This window comes from Neltuma alba, unplaced genomic scaffold (genome assembly GCF_004799145.2).
Source record: "Neltuma alba isolate B1F8T4 unplaced genomic scaffold, ASM479914v2 tig00011709_pilon, whole genome shotgun sequence".
NCBI lineage: Eukaryota > Viridiplantae > Streptophyta > Magnoliopsida > Fabales > Fabaceae > Neltuma > Neltuma alba.
Window position 1 is genome coordinate 372,389 of NW_021636345.1, and position 19,802 is coordinate 392,190.

General features: G+C 36.6%; 1 protein-coding gene and 1 pseudogene across 1 annotated transcript; one reads left to right on the forward strand and one right to left on the reverse strand.

The window, feature by feature from the left end:
• Positions 1-1,316: 1,316 nt before the first annotated feature.
• Positions 1,317-9,547, forward strand: LOC114717147 (serine carboxypeptidase II-3-like; annotated as a pseudogene).
• Positions 9,548-10,883: 1,336 nt separating this feature from the next.
• Positions 10,884-19,436, reverse strand: LOC114717156 (molybdopterin biosynthesis protein CNX1). The gene is made up of 13 exons (XM_028902249.1): positions 19,209-19,436; positions 18,709-18,835; positions 18,069-18,199; positions 16,759-16,860; positions 16,448-16,531; positions 15,292-15,519; positions 14,938-15,116; positions 14,733-14,837; positions 14,190-14,498; positions 13,252-13,409; positions 13,025-13,131; positions 11,758-11,814; positions 10,884-11,245 (listed from the first exon to the last, which is right to left on the reverse strand). Exons 1-13 carry the CDS (start codon positions 19,359-19,361, stop codon positions 11,027-11,029), a joined length of 1,959 nt encoding a protein of 652 aa, XP_028758082.1. The 5' UTR covers positions 19,362-19,436; the 3' UTR covers positions 10,884-11,026.
• Between the last annotated feature and the right edge of the window lie 366 nt (positions 19,437-19,802).

Below are 19,802 nucleotides of genomic sequence, written 5' to 3' on the forward strand. Positions count from 1 at the left end.
TTTGGACATTGGAAATAAATTATATGATCATATGAGAGTGCATTTCATTCTTTTCCACATTGGTGAACCGTCATTTAAGTTGTTCATTTCATTGGATGAATATAAAGACTGCCACTACCTATTTATAAATACATGTACACAGTACATTTTACGAACCAACATAACTTCTACGTACTTTCTCGCTTTATCAAAATCTCACCATTCTTGCAGTTAACCTTTAAATGAGATTCAATGTTTTTAATTTAGTCCAAAGTTCCTAGAGTTGTTTCTGTTTACATTTTAAAAACAGCTATAATTTGAAACGCTTAAAGGCGAAGGATACTATTCTAGGCATGAAAGTCACCCTTAATTAAATGAATTATTGAATCAAGTTAATCACAAATATAATTAACATCAAATTAATGAAACCATAGCTTTTAACACCCCCACCCCCAAAAGGGGGGAAAAAAATCCCATATCTTGACCCCCAACAAAATTCATTTGAGTTCAAGTTGGTGGTTGAATGATGCTCATAGGATCTTCCTATTCAAACCTCTCTAACTAAAAATGACACGACGGCCTTTCACTCAAAAAAAAGAGGAAACCACGGTAATCGAGAATATCACAACATTAGGGAAAAAATATTATTCAATCACTAGCGAAAACTCGATGTAATGCACTGAAAAATGATAAGTGCAATGGGAAAACGTGTTAGTCCCAACAACAAATTAATTAACTGAGTAAACGCAATCGTGTCAGTTACGTTCCATTCTACCTGCTTCGCAGAATTGTTTGGAGGAGTACTTTAATTTGTAGGCTGCTTCTATATATAATACTACCTCCGGTCCTAATTATAAGAGCCAATTGACTAATTTGAGGAGATTAAGGAAGTAAGTTGAGTTAGTTATTTGTCCTAAATAAGTGTTGTCTTTCCTAAAATATCCTTGCTAATCAAGGGTATTGACTAGAACTATCATTGTTAGAATGTCTATTTTGGAAAAAAAATATATAAATTGAGAGACAAAGTGGATTGGGGTCTTATATTTAGAATTAAAATAAAAGTCAAACAGGGTCTTATATTAAGGACCGAAGGTAGTAGATAATAGATATAATGTTTTCATTTTAATCTGAAGTTGGGAGGGTTGTTTCGCTTGCGTTCCAGGAAAGTTCATATACCAGTCTTGTAACTAGACCTTATATATAGCTGATGGAGGAACAAATTAAAATGCAATTTTGCATACATCTATGGTGTGAGTGTGTGTATGTGTAAACGTATTATATATATGCAACGTGCTTGTTGAGATACTGAGAAGTAGCAAGTCGGGGAGAGAGAGAAGATGAAGATATTTGCTATTTATGCTAGTGTGAGTCTTTTTGCTTTGCTAATTTGCGTCACAAGCGAAGCGAATCAGCAAGCAGAAAGACTTCAAGAATTGATTAAATCAAAGGGATCAAAGAATAAAGTTAGCCTGAAAAATTCTTGGGGGGATGAGGAAGATGAAGTAGTGTCCAAAGAGAAATATCATGTTTTAGCAGAACAAGAGGGATTAAGGAAAGCTGATAAGATTAGGGCATTGCCTGGACAGCCTTATGGGGTGAGTTTTGATCAGTACTCAGGTTATGTCACTGTTGATCCAAAGGCTGAAAGAGCTCTTTTCTATTACTTTGTGGAGTCTCCATACAATCCTTCAACTAAACCATTAGTATTGTGGCTCAATGGAGGTACGTTATCTTACTTTCTTACACTAAATTTTGAGTTGCCATTTCAAGAGCTTCGTTTACGCCATTCATTTGATTTGTTCCATACTATTGTTTTACATTAATAACTCTGAAACTCTTTAAGTAGATAGTCCTCCAATGATAATGATGACTTTTTATTAAAAGAAAGTTATGCATTAACCAATGAAAGCTAATGGTATTTGACCTATATATAAGAGTTTCAAAGATCTTGTGACATCTTCTTATTTTCGTTTTGCATACACATGTGCTTGATGATTATCCTCATCCGATATCAATTAATTCAGAATTCATGTCTGTTCATTTGATTTATGGTTTGATCAAATCTTGATGTTATTCGAATCATTAGTTCCAAACCAAAAAAAAAAAGCTTTCAATAAATTAAACTAAAATTCCTTGTATACATCGATTCATCAATCAATTATGAAAATGCATATTTGAATGGTTGAAATTGGCAGGACCAGGTTGCTCCTCACTTGGCTATGGTGCCATGCAGGAATTGGGACCCTTCAGAGTCAACTCTAACGGAAAAACACTGTTTTTCAATAAATATGCTTGGAACAAAGGTAAGACCTATAACATGTAGCACGCGTACTTAATATAATGCTTGTTATAATTTAGGAGTATATTGTGGTGTTGATGAATATGCAGTGGCAAACGTGTTGTTCTTGGAATCACCAGCTGGAGTAGGATTTTCCTACTCAAACACTTCATCTGATTATAATGGAGCAGGCGATAAGATTACAGCAAAAGATTCATATGTCTTCCTCATCAACTGGCTTGAGAGGTTTCCACAGTACAAATCCAGAGATTTCTTCATCACTGGAGAGAGCTATGCTGGCCACTACGTGCCTCAGCTTGCTCACACCATTTTGGTTCGCAATAAACAAAAGCCCAGAACCATTATCAACCTCAAAGGCATTGCTGTACGAACGACAACTAACTAAAGCCTTGTTATTAATTTGTTGCAACTATTAATCATCTTGAGGTTATATATATATATCTGTTAATTAATAATGCATGAAAAATTGTATTGTTTTCAGATAGGGAATCCATGGAGCTGGGTTGATGATGAAACAAGTGAAAAGGGAAAGTATGATTACTTTTGGACGCATGCTTTGATCTCTGATGAAACCCACGAAGCTATTCATGAGTACTGTGACTTTGCCTCTGAAACTTTTTCAGACGAGTGTCGGAGCTCCACAGATAAAGTATACCAGGAAAGAGGCAATATAAATCCGTACAACATTTATGCTCCAATCTGTCAGAACCCTTCACTCAGAAATGACCTACCTGGTTCTGTAAGTCTTCCTGCATTATTATTCATTACCTGCGTGTATTCACATATATCTTTTTAATTCAATCTAACAGAATCTTGCCTGATTTCAGGTATATAATTATGATCCATGTTCTGAGACTTACGTGAAAGTCTACTTGAATAAGCCAGAGGTCCAGCGAGCTCTCCATGCACTCCCCACAAATTGGACTCATTGCAGGTATTATGATGAATGAATATTAATTTCTTACAACTCAGCATAATGATGAGTTAGAACTCTCTCTCTCTCTCTCTGTGGAAAAATCAAGAAGTAGGTATTAATTATTCACTTACCAATTTGATTAGCAGATATTATAACTGGACAGACAGCCCAAGTAGCAGCCTACCTATAATAAAGAATCTCATTGCAAGTGGCATTAGATTCTGGATTTACAGGCAAGTCCATATATATTTTTTTCGGTTTATTCACTCGAGAAAAGAGTGATCCTGATGAATGATACTGATGATTTTATGTTGGTTGGGATGTACAATTAACAGTGGGGACACAGATGGGAATACGCCAGTGACATCATCAAGGTACTCCATGAAGAAGCTTAACCTTGGTGTGCAGGTTCCATGGCGTCCATGGTATTGTGGAAATGAGGTGGGAGGATATGTGGAAGAATACGAGGGAGTGAGCCTGGTGACAGTGAGAGGATCAGGGCATGAAGTTCCAAGTTGGCAGCCTGAAAGGGCTCTCACCCTCTTCACTTCTTTCCTTGACCACTCTCTCCCTCCTTCTTCTCCATCCCCATAATAGCCATCCTCCTCATGCTTCTTTGTGTTGCCCAACTTACTATATAAATAAATTCATAAATAGTGTTTAAGTATTGTCCCAGTTTTATATGTACGTATATCGCTGAATTGATACGTCCGTGACCTTATATATTTGGTTAAGAATTTTGAAATAGAAAAACTTCATTTGTGAAAATTGTTATGTATAATACAAGACAAAATAATAAAGGTTTTCTTTTTTCATTCACTGCTCTAATTAATTTGTAAAACCAAACATAAAATACATATAAAGGACAAAATTAAACAGCATTGAAATGCACAGAAGTGAAAGGCTCTTGGTCTGAAATTGACCTTAATTATTTTTTTCCTTACAAGCAAAAAATAAGCCAGTGTCTCATATATACAGTGTGACAATGCATAACAAGCAAATTTGTCTTGTTAATTGTGCAATGTTATCATCAGCAGCTAATTGGTTAAATAGGTTATTCATTATGAGATCTCCTTGCTCATCAAATTAAAAGTAAGCTGCTGTAATTGTGTGAGAGAGAAAGTGTGTGTTTTGGCCGGAATCTCTCTGTCTTCAAAATTAAGAAATTCACAAAAGAGATGACCTCGTTCCAATTAATTAATTAACCTAATCAAATTTTTAAGAGATAATTGGCCAATCACATATTTGCATCCTTAATTATCAGTCTCACTGTAAACTTTTAGTGCTCAACAATGCTAGATTTAATGATAAAGAGATATTAGAGGGACCTTAATTAGATACAAGAAGCATGCAGGGTCAGTCCAAAACAATATTATTTTGGAATTTACGAAGTTCTGATTTATATAATTTACTTCCGTACTGATGAACCGTATAAAGATTAATCAGCCGGCTGGTCAATGAATGATCATTGGTATTGTAAGGTGTTAATTGTTTTTTCAAAGCCCTCCAAGAATATAAAACCAGAGGGAAAAAGGCTAGCATTACAATATTACATTTAAAGGAAATTACGTTTTTAGTTAAATTCAATTGCAAATTTGTGCAATAATTACAGAAGCCTATGATCTCTCACTCTAGCAATTTTCACATAAACTTTCAGCAGGTATTAAAAAGTCAAGAGTGGGCCTCATGGAACCAATTTTTGGTAAGATTTGATTTTTTTTTTTGGGATTAAGGTGCAATTTTGACTTTGATTTTATTTCTCATGTGTAATTTTGTCCTTAACCTTTCAGTAGTGCAATTTTACCCTTGATCTTATTTTTTAGATATAATTTTGCTATTGATCTTTTTTGTTTAGGTGCAATTTTACTTCTGATCTTCGGGTGTAATTTTACCTCAGAGTCAAAATTGCACCCAAAAAAAAAATCAGGTCAAAATTGTACTACTAAAAAGATCAAGGACAAAATTACATATGAAAAATAATATCAGGATTAAAATTACACCTTAATCTTTTTTTTTTTATCATGATCCAGAATTCAAAGGATTGAGTTGTTTGTTTACATTTTAAAAATCACATAGTTGATGTCGAAATGCAATTTCCCGCCCTATATAAACCAGTTGAGGCTTGAAGAAGCAAAGCAATGTGAAGAGAGAGATCACAAGATGAAGATCATAGTTGTTATTTATGCTTGTGTGACCCTTTTTGCTTTGCTTTGTTTTACAAGCAAAGCCAATCAAGAAAACAATCTTGAAGAGCTGACTCTATCCAAGAGATCAAAGAACACACTTGTGATAAGTTCTTGGGAAGAGGAGGATGTTTCCAAATAGCAACATTATGTTTCACCACAAGAGGGTCAAAGGCAGGCTGATGATAAAATTAATGCATTGCCTGGACAGCCTTATGGGGTCAATTTTGATCAGTACTCTGGTTATGTTACAGTTGATCCACAAGCTGGAAGAGCCCTTTTCTATTACTTCGTAGAGTCTCCCTATGATTCTTCAACTAAACCACTAGTGTTGTGGCTCAATGGAGGTAAGAAGAATTCCCGCATGGCCTGGCATAGATTTTGCTAAACCAAAGCTCATTATTTCCCAAACAATATTAGCATACGGCATGTGATCTAACACTGTACCACGTGAATGGGTGCAATTCACAGGTCCTGGATGTTCTTCATTAGGCTACGGGGCCTTTCAGGAATTGGGGCCCTTCAGAGTCAACTCTAACGGAAAAAATTTGTTCCTCAACAAACATGCTTGGAACAATGGTGAGATATGACTTAATTGTTTGTTTTTGGAGTATTTATGTTAATGGGCTTATTTTCAAGACTTGAATATGATCTGGTGTTGATGAATATATGCAGTGGCAAACGTGTTGTTCTTGGAATCACCAGCTGGAGTAGGCTTTTCTTACTCAAACACTTCTTCAGACTATGATCGAGCAGGCGACAAGTTTACAGCGAATGATGCACGTATGTCTTCCTCATCAATTGGCTTGAGAGGTTTCCACAGTACAAATCCAGAGATTTCTTCATCACTGGAGAGAGATATGCTGGTCATTATGTGCCCCAACTTGCTTACGCCATTTTGGTCCAAAATAGAATCCAGGGACGAACCATTATTAACCTCAAAGCCATTGCCGTATGTTCATCCTTTTAACGACAAACCATCTGTTATGACACACTTAATTACCATCAAGTTTCATCTAACTTGCTATATTTGTGATGAAATCTCAGCTAGGGAATGCTTGGGTTGATGATGAAACAAATGCAAAGGGAAGATTCGATTACTTATGGACTCATGCTGTAATCTCAGATGAAACCCATGCAATTATTGATATGAACTGTGACTTTGCTTCTGGTAATGTTTCAAACGTATGTTTCAATGCAACAAAAAAGGCTTTTAAGGAGAAAGGGAATATAGATTCGTACAACATTTATGCTCCACTCTGCCATGACACTTCACTCAGAAATGGTCCACCTGGTTCTGTAAGTCTTCCTGCATATATTCATTCAACTTGTTATTAGCAATATCTTTTCAATTATTTTATTGACATTTCCAGGTGGACAATTATGATCCGTGCTCTAATTACTCCGTGAATGCCTATATGAATAACCCAGAGGTCCAACTAGCCCTCCATGCACTTCCTACAAACTGGAGTCATTGCAGGTATAATGCTCCCTCAAGTTATTTTATAAGTTAAAAGCAATAAATGTATAAAAACAAATATATTTTTCTCAAATATGCCCTCATTTGGACAGGGTGATGAGAGAGAGGATGGGTAGGAAATTGTTATAAGTAATATAGAGACATATAATTAAGGGATAAAGTCCAATTTTACTCTGAAGGTACTCGTTCGGGAGCTGTAGATATCTGAAAGTTTTTTTTAGAAACAATATTGCTGCAGAAACGTACAAAGTGTAGCAATGTTGCTCCCACCGTTGAAGTATTTATTTTGACCGTTAAGTTTGACTAGCATCTTAGGTGGCACTGCCACCTCACCACTACTATGTTCCACCTAGCCCATTCCTTTCCTCTCTCTCTCTCTTTCTGATGAACCGCCGTCGATTCTCTCTCATATTCTCCTCACACTCACACCATGCTTCCCTTCTCAGGCTTACCCACCAATCTCTCTCACCCTTCTCACTTTTGATTGTTTAGAAGGAATGGCCGACGATGGATACCAGAGGATCTTCCATTTTCAGCCGCGAGTGAAGGCATTAAATTTCCTTGCTTCTATTACTTTGTAAGAAACCCGTTTTTCCTGTATAGATCCGTGGACCATGAAACTCAAAACATCCTGAAACTCCATGTTTTTGCCATTGTTGATACTTTCAAAGGTTCATGACAGAGAAATAAGGGCGGAATTATAAAAAATTCAAAACTTTAACGTCATCAGATAGTAATCTCAGAACGTTTTATGAGACTGGTTTTCAAAGAGCCATGGGCATTAGATTAGCTACTAATGATAACATGCTTGTAGTTCTTCTCCTGCCAAGACTCAAAGGACGAAATATGCGAAATAATCAGCTTGGTGAATAGCTAGATCTGATGAACAAGGAAAAGATGTCAGATTGATTTTATATGCAGGGGATGGCTGATCTATTTCAAATTTATTGTTTAAAAAAAAAAAAAAGCACCCATTACATCTCCCACCTCCCACCACAATTTCTGCCTTCCACTTCCATGCTTTCCATTTCAAATCTATTTTTAGGATTAATAGTTGCGGGGACAATGTGTTATACTCTCAACATAGGCTAGTTGCTGAGCAACCCAAGTGTCAAACACGTCTTAAACAAAACTGCTCATCATCATCCACGTCTTCCCTTTCATGTGGCGTCACCTCGTTGGTTTCAAAGAAGAAGCCGAGCTTGCTGGCGGGGAGGGGGAGCCAGTGGAGGAGGGGCGAGAGAGATTGATAGCTTAGCCTGAGGAGGGAAATACGAAAAGAATCAAGGTTGCGTTTGATAGGAAGCATTGAAAATAAGAGATTGGGATTGAGATTACAACTGAGAAAATTTATTAAGAGAATATTTAGTATAAGAGATTATTTATTATATGGGATTAGTCAAAGCCATGTATGTGGGATTAGAGAATACCATGGGAAAAAGTGGTATTCCCCAATCCCACTTTTATGAGTTTGCCTAATCCCATATAACAAAAAATTACTCATGCTAAGTACTATTTTAATGATTTTTTTTAATTCCAATCCCAATCCCAATCCCTCGTTTTCAATGCTTCGTATCAAATGGGACCCAAGAGTAAGAGACAATCCGTGGTGTTTCATCATAAGAGAGGGAAGAACAGGAGGAATTAGGTGGAACATAATAGTGAGGTGGCATTAAGATCTCAGTAAATTTTAACAGTCAAAATAAACACTTCAAATGGTGGGAGCAGTATTGTTACATTTTCTATACTTTTAGGACGGCATTGTTTTTAAAAAGAAAACTTCTGATTACCCATAGCTCTTGAGTGAATAGTTCTGAGGCAAAATTAGATCTTATCCCTATAATCAATTAGGATAAAAATGGTAAAAAAAAAAAGTATTAAAATTTTAGACATCTGCAAAGTAAAACTTATAGGAAGAACCAGATTTATTTAAAAAGTTGTAACTTAAAAAAGGAGCGGAGGAGCGATATGATTGATTTTTTATTTAGAAGGAAATAGGAAAAGAAAAACTCTGTTTCTTGAGTTAAATGAGCAAGCATGCATGTATTAATATATCATATGCACCTATGTGCAGGGCATATCACTGGAAAGACCAACCTAGTACGATCCTACCCATCATCAAGTATCTCATCACAAGTGGCATCAGAGTTTGGCTCTACAGGTAACTTCCATTTTCATTACAAGTGTTAATCTTGTTCAGATCTCAATAACCAGGAGAAACTGCTGAAGATCCAGCTTCACAAAAATATGTTATGAAAAAGTTTTTGCCAATCCTATATGATTTGTGTTTATTTGAGCAGTGGGGACACAGATTGTGTTGTACCAGTCACATCTACAAGGTACTCAATCAACCGTCTTAACCTTTCGGTTGAGGTTCCATGGCGACCTTGGTACTCGGGAAATGAGGTATTCTGATAAACCATTTTTGTCACCTTAACCCTCTGCTATTCTCTTTTCCAGTCCCTTAGCCCCACTGAATCGAATTTGAGCATTATTTCTAACAGGTTCATGAACCTTTTGTTACGATTGATTTACAGGTAGGAGGATATGTGGAGCAATACAAAGGAGTAACATTTGTGACAGTGAGAGGAGCTGGCCACGCTGTTCCTAGTTGGCAACCAGCAAGGGCCCTCACCCTCTTCACTTCATTCCTCAAACACTCTCTGCCTCCTGCTTCACCATGGCCATAGACATGGCTTTTCAGCTCCATCTGACCCACCCGAGCTGACCGGCTTATTTTGATATCTTTCTAAGTTATAATAGTTGTTTTCTTAAATAAAAAGACTACTGTCTCTTAACTCAGTCGTACTCGAATGTAAGTTTCTCTTTTTTTAAACAATAAATGTAAGTCTCTTAATGTGACTAAAAACATGTTAAATTGTAAAAGTACTTAATTTTCCCCTTATACCCATTTAGTTGGAAAATTCAAGATCTACTATATAGAATTATTATATCATTAATCATAAATAAGCACTCAAACATAACTGGGTTTACAAAACACAGGTCTGCTTAAATGCTAAATGTCAAGCAAGCCAACATCTAATGACAAGCCAAAACTTTGAAAAGTATGCAAGTTTCTGTTATCACAAGACTAGTTAATAACCTGATTACAACAAAGACTCAAATTTAGCTAGTGTTTGGATAGAAACCAAACCATGGTTTTAGAAGTGCTTTTATGGTACAAAGTAAATATGTGGAGGAGTTTGTCTCGTTTTGCGGAAAAGTGCTTCTGAAACCATAATTTGGAGGTTGCCAAACACCCCTTGAGTTAAGAGACAGTAGTCTTTTTATGTTTTTATCAAACTTGCAGCTTGACTCTCCGAGTTTAAACTTACAGCTTGACTCTCCGAGTTTAATGTTTTTATGTTTTCAAGTTGCAAAAACATGTTAACTCATTCTTAAACTCATGCTATCTATAAACTTGATTAAACTTACGAGTATATTTATCAAGTTTATCATTTTTATATTTTTAGTTTATTAAATCATATCAACTTATTCTTAAACTCATGCTAAATTTTTTAAATTGATTATATTTAGTGACTTTATATATAAAATTCATAAAAATTTGTTGAATATGATAAATTAAGAATGCTGATAAATTTAATTTTAATTATTTAAATTTGAAATATATTTAAATAAAGTTGTTGTCATTTTAATTATTTAATTATATATTTTAATGTCAATTTATTATTAGTAAAAATAAATTCTGAAAAGTTTACTATTCGAGTTTGCAATCAGAGTTTAAATTCTTATCATGAGTTTGAAGGGTGGTAAGCTTTTGTTGCGCCAAGTTTTGAGGCAAAACATGTTGCAGTAGTATAGATGAAACAGCTAACAGAAACATGACATCTTCAAAATCTTTCACGGATCCTCTAAATCCTTGTGTTGGGACTTCCAAATGAGAATTGCCTACAGTCGAAATTTACCGCAGCCATACCAGCCCCCTGCGCCCACAGCCCCCAAGTCAAGTGTACACGAGGGAAGGCCCAAAAAATAACAAGAAAAGACAGCTAAAGCAGCAGCAGCTAGCGAAAGAAGATGGCTCCATTATTGGGGTTTGACACGTTACAAGAGATTTAAACCAGGTTCACCCCCAACCCCATAAGGAAAAACGAATACAGGGAAACAATGAAAGGGAGAGGAGCAGATGATACAGTACATATTTTACTTTATTTACAACAGGAACACGATGATTCAGAGCCTCCCTCACTGGCCAACTTATAGCTCCGTTCCCAAGTATCTGTAGGAGCAGCATCAGCATGTGGAACATGACGAGGATTTTTCTCTCTCTTGTCTCCCCTGAGCTGCTTTAAAGCATGCTTAAGTGCCGGCAATAAAGCTTCCATACACTCAGCAACAGCATTTGGATTTCCCGGCATGTTAATGATCTGAGCAACAGATTAAGGACCATAATTTAGCCTGTGTATACCCACTCCTTAAGACAGAACAATCATGCTTGCATCAACATACGTTACTATTTCAGCTTCACTACTATAATACCATTGCCTAACTAGATGCAACATAAAAGAAATGAGGACGAACTTGGGAGAATAAAACATGTATACGCAAGAACTAAATAACTGGAGATTGTAATTCATGACATTATACAAGCTAATATAGCATGTTAATAAAAGCAACGATGTTTGCGCATGGGCAAGAAGGACCAGATGTTTGGCTGACATTTATAAAGTTCAGTATGAAAGTGCCATGAAATATTAGGTCATTCAGTGAAAACATTGTAAAGATGACACGTAAATAGCAACATTCGTGAAGCACTGAAGCAAAACCGTCAAATTGAGAAGGGAACTTTGGTCACAACAGCATGAGTTTCAATATTATTTTCTTCTATACACTTATCCTTGATAAAAAACGTACAATATAATTTTCTTCTTTTTCTTACCAATGTCGAGCCTCTGATTCCAGCTGCAGAGCGTGATAGCATTGCAAATGGGGTCACCTATTTTACAAATAAAGAAACCAATGAAAAAGGATACTTAACAACTTACTGCAACAATTCAAGTGACATAAACCAAATAGCGAATAGGCAAATAACTGGATATTAATCCAAAAGCTTTGACAGCTGAGAAGTGGGCCCAAGAATACAAAGAGTCAATATACAAAAGCATGTCTTAAACTTCTTCTCTGAAATAGAACCGAAATGAAAAAGAGAGACAGCAATTCAGAGTGATAACAGAAAAGAAATGCATTAGAAACCAGGTATATTACTAGGCTCTAATACTTTATTATCATTCAGTAACTAGCTTTTCATTGTATATCAAAATTGACAAGGTTAGAGTAAACCCTGTATAGATTATTAACAGGTTTAAAAGTCAGAATTTAAATTATAGATTCCTCTCATTTCCACAGGTCAAATTAACGAGAGGCCTTCTGTTTCCTGGCATTTGAGCTATGAGACTAGTGGCCAAAGTGAGACGGTTCAATAGATTCGAGATCAAAATAGATCAATCATAAATGACGAATAAAGAATAATCAACTTCTTTTGAAGCGATTTGTGATTTTACTGATGCTTGAGAGCCTTGACTGATGAGCCTAAAGCTGCTATAGCTATAAAATTAAAGTTACAGATTAGTGTAAATGGAACTGAAACTGAGTGCCCCCAGCAACTGTTTATACAGTGCGAATGGTTATTCATCACTTAAGCATATTTGGTGATGGCAACAAATCAGCCCTTCTCATATGAGTTTGGCTCAATGTGGGTCCTGTTCAGCATACTGGATTAATAAAGCAAATCTTTAAAATGTCACTGATTAGACTGGCGGATTTTCTATAATATTTTTGTTTGATGAGAGTTTGAATGTCTCCCTCTCAACTATAGTATGCCAAATGGAAAGCTTTTTTCTCCTTCCATGAAATAAGCACCTAGGAAACCTTAAAGGCTCCAGTTGGTTTTAGTGACATATAGAGCAGCTCTAGTCATGTAAATTTCTGCTGGCAGGTCTATAAGTGTTGACTGGTATTACACCATTTACATACCAAACATAGGCATCTAAGTTGCCAAGGAATCTAGCATACCAATGTTGAAATTCCAGCCCAGATGCTCAAATTCTATAAAACACTTAGGACCGCACTAGTAACAAGGTAAGAAAATCAGATATAACAAGAAACAAATATAATCAAATCTCTAATCAACATATCCATAGTTGTACCTTTAAACTCTCTTGCATCATTACATGCAAAAGACCAGGTGTTTCTTTTTCAATCAACGGTTTTGTAGCTTCTGGTGTTACATCTCGCATGGTAAAACCCGTTCCACCTTGATTGGAAAGAAAATATTAAAGGTAGAAGAAAAATAAGGAAGTCAGCTCAACAAAATTAGGAGTCTTTTACATTCATTAAAGAAACTGATTCATTGATTAATGATGTAGAACAATACCAAGAGTGATTACAAGATCCATTTTTTCAACATCGCTCCATTGCCTCAGAATGTTCTGGATTTTTGCCACTTCATCTGGGACCACAGCTGTTTCTACTACTCTCGCCCCCCCTAACCTTTCTGAAGAGGAATTAATGACAGAAACTGCCCTGGGGCCACTGTATAAATAAATAGGAGTTAGTAGACATTGAAGTTTGCAAACACCACTATGACCTATATGTCTTCTCCAGTCACCTCTGAAAATTGAGTGACATCTTGAAAAGGCCTGTAAAGAATTCATGAATATTATTGAATTGCACTGACATGCATACAGACCAGAGGATCCACGAGAAAGAAAAACATCTAACTAATGACAAAATAACTGCACAACAGACATATAAACGGAATTCCTTGACTTCAGACGTTCTTCCTTTGAGACTGTCGCAAAACACTCAGTGCTTTCAACATCCACTTTGACATTGACTAATATCAAGTTTGCCCGTTACTTTGGCATCGACATTGTGACCTCTTTGAAACAATGATTCAAAAAGGCGTATCCTGATGCCAGAAAGATTTAAACTAGAGGGAGAAATCATCCAAGATTTTCTAGCAGCAAGGCTTAAACCATTGAAGTAATCAATCACTCCTTTATTTTAATATCCACAAAAAAGAAAAAAGAGAAAAATCCTCCATTTGGTTCATGAAGTACAATAGATGCACTCAATGTAAACACCGGCATTGGAAATGCACTCAGTTGGATAATGTACAAAGCCGTTCAGACTGCAGACAATTTATAAACTTCTGATGATTCAGGCTGATACTATGAAAAAGTCTTTGAACTGCTCAGCCTACTTTAGAAAGCAAGTTGAAGAAGGCTATGAAAAAGTCTTTAGTCCTCATCTCCTACTCTGTGTGCCAGACTGTGCACCCACATAAAATATAAACAAGACGACCAATACCTTCTATCAGGTCCAGCCCCTGTAGCAACAGTGTCACTTACTGTAAGAACAGCAACTCTAAATTCAGCATCACTTGGCCTATCCACAATCATTTTATGTGATTTATTTCCCGGTATAGCAAAATTTGAATTTGATGGCATATTATTCCAGCCGAGAGCCACAGGTTTTAGATCAGAAATTACAATAGCTGATACGAGGCTCCCAGCCGAAATTATACTGCCTGTTGCTGGCAACTCCAAAAATGCATTAGCTGACTTCATACTCAGTAATCGACTGCTCATCTGATGACCAGTACTCTCAGCCACAAAGCTGAAATTCAAGAGCAGACCAAGCATTTCATCATTTTATTAATGCATTTTTAATGCAGTCATCATATCAAGGAAATTTCATCAGATGCATCTTTCTTAAATCATAGGTATTAATTGTAAGTCATTGCCCCACCCTATCACAATCCCCTTCCCACAAAACACGCACACAATGGAGAGAAAAGATCCATGCGAAGATTGTAGCAGACTGAGGAAAAGAAAATCACCAGCAACTTACCCAGGATTTCCAGTCCCATCATTGTCAGTCCATGTAACAATAGCTCGATGATATTCTGGTCGAGCCAGGTCTGTCTTTATTGGCTGACGAAGCCGAGCTTTTATACTGTACAAAAATGAAATAGAATAAATCAAAGAGAAAGGAAACAGGCCACTAACTCAATGTCAAATATATAACCAACAGAAGTTTTGCAGGATTATGTGACCTCAGATGATGAGGGTTAGTCCATCCTGCAAGGCTGCGTATCACAGGGACTACAAAGAGATGGAAACACACTAGAGAGCTGACAGGATTTCCAGGCAACCCAAAAGCTAGAATTTTATTTTCGGCTGATCCAAAGACAATCTCGGCAAATGTCAATGGTTTCCCTGGTTTAATACACACCTGAAAGAGTGATAAACACTAAAATTAATATGGCATATTTACAAACCCTTAGCTACAGAGCATTAGAGAGAGAAATCCTTATATTCTTGCCAACTACTGCATAAGGATTGCATCCATGACCCAGTTTACATGATATTACTATTACTAATAACCTCAAATAGAAGCAAGACGCAACCTTACTGAAATGTACTTTTCCCCTCTTCTCAAGCAAGGGCTTAATAAAATCTTTGTCTCCCATGGAAACACCACCTGAAGTTAGAAGAATATTAATTCCAGAAGCAAAAGCATCATCCAAGATCCTTCCCAGACCTTCTTCATCATCCTTTGCAATACCAAGGTCTAGAACTTTGCACTCAAGCTGTATCGCCGCTGCCAGTAGCATGGCACGATTAGAGTCCCTAATCTGCACAACTTCTATATCAGCTTACATTCAGTACTAAAATCACCAAGCAACTTCTTGAAATATGCCACAAGTTCAGACAAAAAGCCCACAAATGGATAGCTAAAGCATGGGGATTTGTCAACGGAAGAAAAAAGGGTACAGAGATGCAATTGATAAAATAGCATTGAGGAAGAAATATACATCCAAAATTTAGTAACCAAACTACTTACAGAACAGGTTTTACCCTTAACATACTCACCCTGGAGTGGTTTTATGAGCTTTGAAATTCCATGCCAATTGTATGCTACAAATTTTACAAGGATAACTAAAACAACATTGTCTAGCATACCAAACGTCTTGTGAGGAGTTCAGTAATATGTCAAATATCCCCAATCCCTCTAAAAGGCCACCAATCCCTTACATACTAAATGTGGAGTAGCTTTCCTTGGGTTCAGAGGTATCATCTACACACAGAGAAGGACATGTTTTGGACAAGGAGTATCTTGTTCTGCGTTCAGTCATTATTTATTAAAAATATTAATTGCAGCAACTGTTATCCAATATCCAGGATGGTGTTGGGCCGAGCACACATAAGCACAAACGAAGGGGAAAAAATGAATTGCAATAAGAAAGAGCATACTAAAGATAAAGTAGTTTGCTTTGAATCCAGCAGTATTCTTCACATATACATATTGATAAAAAAACACACATTAAAAATAATAACGAGAAAGTCATCTTATCTGGTAAATTTGTGCCAAATGTGTTTTTTTCCCCTTAATATAGCACGAGTGTAAAAGCCACAAGGACTTATCTTAGAACCTCATCGTCACCTACACTTGAGAACTACTAGCATCCTCAGTAGTCCATTTATTATAAATTAAGAAAGATATTATAAATCTTTAGCCAATTAATCATATATTATGCAAGTCTTTCTCTTCCACAAAAGTACCTGACCACGGCTCAGATTCCCAGTAGTTGGCTCTACAAGTTCATCTCCTGTAGAAAGCACAGCAACAGTTGGAGTAGGATACACCTGCAAAAAGCCATTGTTACTCATCATTTCATCATCTGATCATAATATTAGAACATGAACATGTGACAGGACAATTCAAAGTATCTCCAGCCAATGACTGAAACCAAACTATATGCATTTATGCAGGAGATGCTTATTTAGTCACAGCATCCAGGAACTGTCCAAAAGAAAATCAAAAGAAAATCAAAAGTTTCTTAATATCAAACTGAAGAGAAGTTTTAAGATACCTTCACAATTGTCACACCAACTGTAGCAAGCAGCCCAATCTCTGAAGCACCTAATCTTTCTCCAGATGCCAAGACTATGGTGTCTTTCTGAATATCAAGACCCTGCCAATATATTATTAGACAGGCTTAAGAATTTAACAAAATATAAAATAAATCATCTACCAGAGCAACATGAGGAACGATTTTTTTTTCCTCCATGAAGAAAGTATTGAGGGGCCCGTACATGGTTTTTTAATACATCTCTTTATAAAAAAAAAAAACAAAAACAAAAACAAAAGAAAGTATTGGGGAAAAAAAACCTTAAAAATTGTAATCAATAGGTGGGTTATATAGCATTAATACTTATGCCTTCAATGCGCTCCATATGATTTTTTTTTTTTTGAGTTGGACTCCCCCGGTGTCCCAGGCCAATGCCATCTTTCAGGCTTTTCAACGGGCCCAGACTAATCCGGAGCGGCACCTGTGAAGGATCCCCTAACGGATGGCTTGCCTACCACCTATGCTACTGCGTTCCCAAACGAGATCGAACCCCTGACCTTGGTTAAGCTAGAACGACCTCACAGCCAGTCGATCTAAGCGTTCGGTGGCGCGCTCCATATGATTTTATATGTTCAGAAATCATAGTTAATTTTTCATGCGCATAGCAATCATGAGTGTACGTCAGCCACTCAATAAAGAATATATATCAGACATATTTATAAAAATCATAAATGAAAAGTTAACAACTGATAATAGAAAATGGGGAAAAAATAGATAGGAGATTGGGTTTCTTTTCTATTAAGATTTTTAATTTCTTGTGTTATTCTTTTTTTTTTTTTAGGTTCTATTAAAGGAAGCCAAATTCTCCACCTCTGTAACTCTCAACTCATAACTAAATCACTATTTTATCATCCAAAAATAATTTAGATGTCTTTTTTACAAGAGATTATGCATTGTGATGTTAACTAATTAAAATAACAACCATTTTAAAGGAAAAACCAAGAAGTTGTTGGTTATGCGTAAAATTATGTTCCTGCAGACATTAGATGGAAAAGTAAAAGAACTTAATGATGTTGGTTAATATGATGTTTAGTACCTTATATTTTCACTTGAAATAATGAAATGTGCGACTCTACAAGTTCAACTGTTGGGACTTGGAGACAGAGCTTTGAATATTATGAGGACCATGAATGGAGCCAAAAGATAGAATCAATAATGTTGAGATGTTCAGCTCAAACTAAGAGGGGAGGGGGGATTCTAATATGACCAGAGAGTAAAACCATAAAGTGATAAGTAGACCATATACAAAAAAGGGATATCAACAAACATACCACTGGCCGTATATCATTGCCTTTGGCGGTTTTTGCCAATATTCTCACCCGCTTTGGCTCATCCAAAGCATTCTCAACTTTTTCAGTATCCTCAACCTGAACAACTGCATCAGCACCATCAGGTATTGGACCTGATTCAAGAGAATAAATGTTAGAAAAGGAATCTCAAACAAAAGGATCTCACCCAGACAGAGAAAGATAAAATCATTCAGTTAACACCAAGCAGTCCAAGCCTGATCCAGATAACTTCTAACCAAGCCCTCGGTAATCTATAAATGACCAGAAAACATAACAATAGGTTCTTTTCCAAGACACCACAAACACAGCCATCAACTTCGAATTACCCAAACGTTTTCCTGTCTTCTCTTTCCAAAATATTCCGTACAAAAAACTTTAAAGAAATTCCACATCCACTTGAACAGTGACAGTAAATTCAAAGAGGAGAAAAAACTTCTTGGTCTAGGAAAAAGAAAAGTAAAATCAAATAATGGCTACTACAGTGTTATAACTCATGAGTGTACCAGGGACTGTTTCATGTATCGTATGCTCCCCATGAATAAAAAATTTCTTTCCTTTCATATTCTTTTAGGAAGAGAGCAGGGCATGCACTGTAACACATTACACATCAGAACCAACAAACCTCCAGTTGTCACATAAGCCACGGTGCCAGGAGTCACAGTAACACCAACACCATCGTTCCCAGCTCTTGATTCAATAATTACCGGATATTCCCCCGGCCCATCAGCAGCAACCACTGCATAACCATCCTGCAGTAGTTTTGATTGTTGACTGTGATGAAACTCTTCAAGTATTTCATATTAAAGGGGGGGGGGGGGGGAAACCTTTCGCACAACCCATATCGATTCTCTCATTAGTGAATTAAGAAAAGGTGAAAAGCAGTCAAATTAAACATTTTACGCGAAACATATCAAGCATCCAAATGCACGTTTGTCAGATTATAAAAGAAATGTTGCCACTTGAGGAGATAACGACAACTAAAGTTCATATATTCATCGAATCAGAAAGCTCTATAGCAATATTTGGAGGCAAAGACTAAAACATATCAAGGACCCAGTTGTTGATTTGACAAATAATAAACGGAAAACCGCAAGTTCAAAATCAGGTAAAAACAAAGTTGACCTTCACCGAAGCTGGGTAAGGAGGCAAAGGGTCTGGAGCCCGAACATCCTCGGCCAAAACCTTGCCCAAAGCATCAACCAGAGGTACAGTGACCGGAGGAAGACGCTTGGAGGCATTAAGGACTATGTGAAGAGCGTCGTTCACCGAGATCATCGTCGTAGGCGCGAGTAAGTGACCGGGACAGCCAAGGGTGATATTGTTCTATTGATGATTAGAAATGAATGATCTGGTTCTAAAGTCACTGTTACGGGACGTTCGTCATCTTTGTTTCTAGTGCTTCAGGCTCTTTCTGCGCGTAATTGCTTACACATTGCCTAATAGTAGTAGTTAATACATATTTGACTTTGCAGTTACGAAGTCAACCCCTTGGGAATAAGTTGGGATAGATCAATCTCTACAATGTAATCATTTTCTTTTTGGAATAAGGGAGATTCAGCACCTCAAATTATTTTCTAGATTGCATTTAGCACTCTAAAGTATTTTGTAGTACGTTTAGCACCGCAAAATATTTTTTAAGAGTCCCCAGTATCCTGAAGTATTTTTTTTGTCCTGGTACTAGATATATCAAAAAATATTTTTAAGTGTTGGATGTAA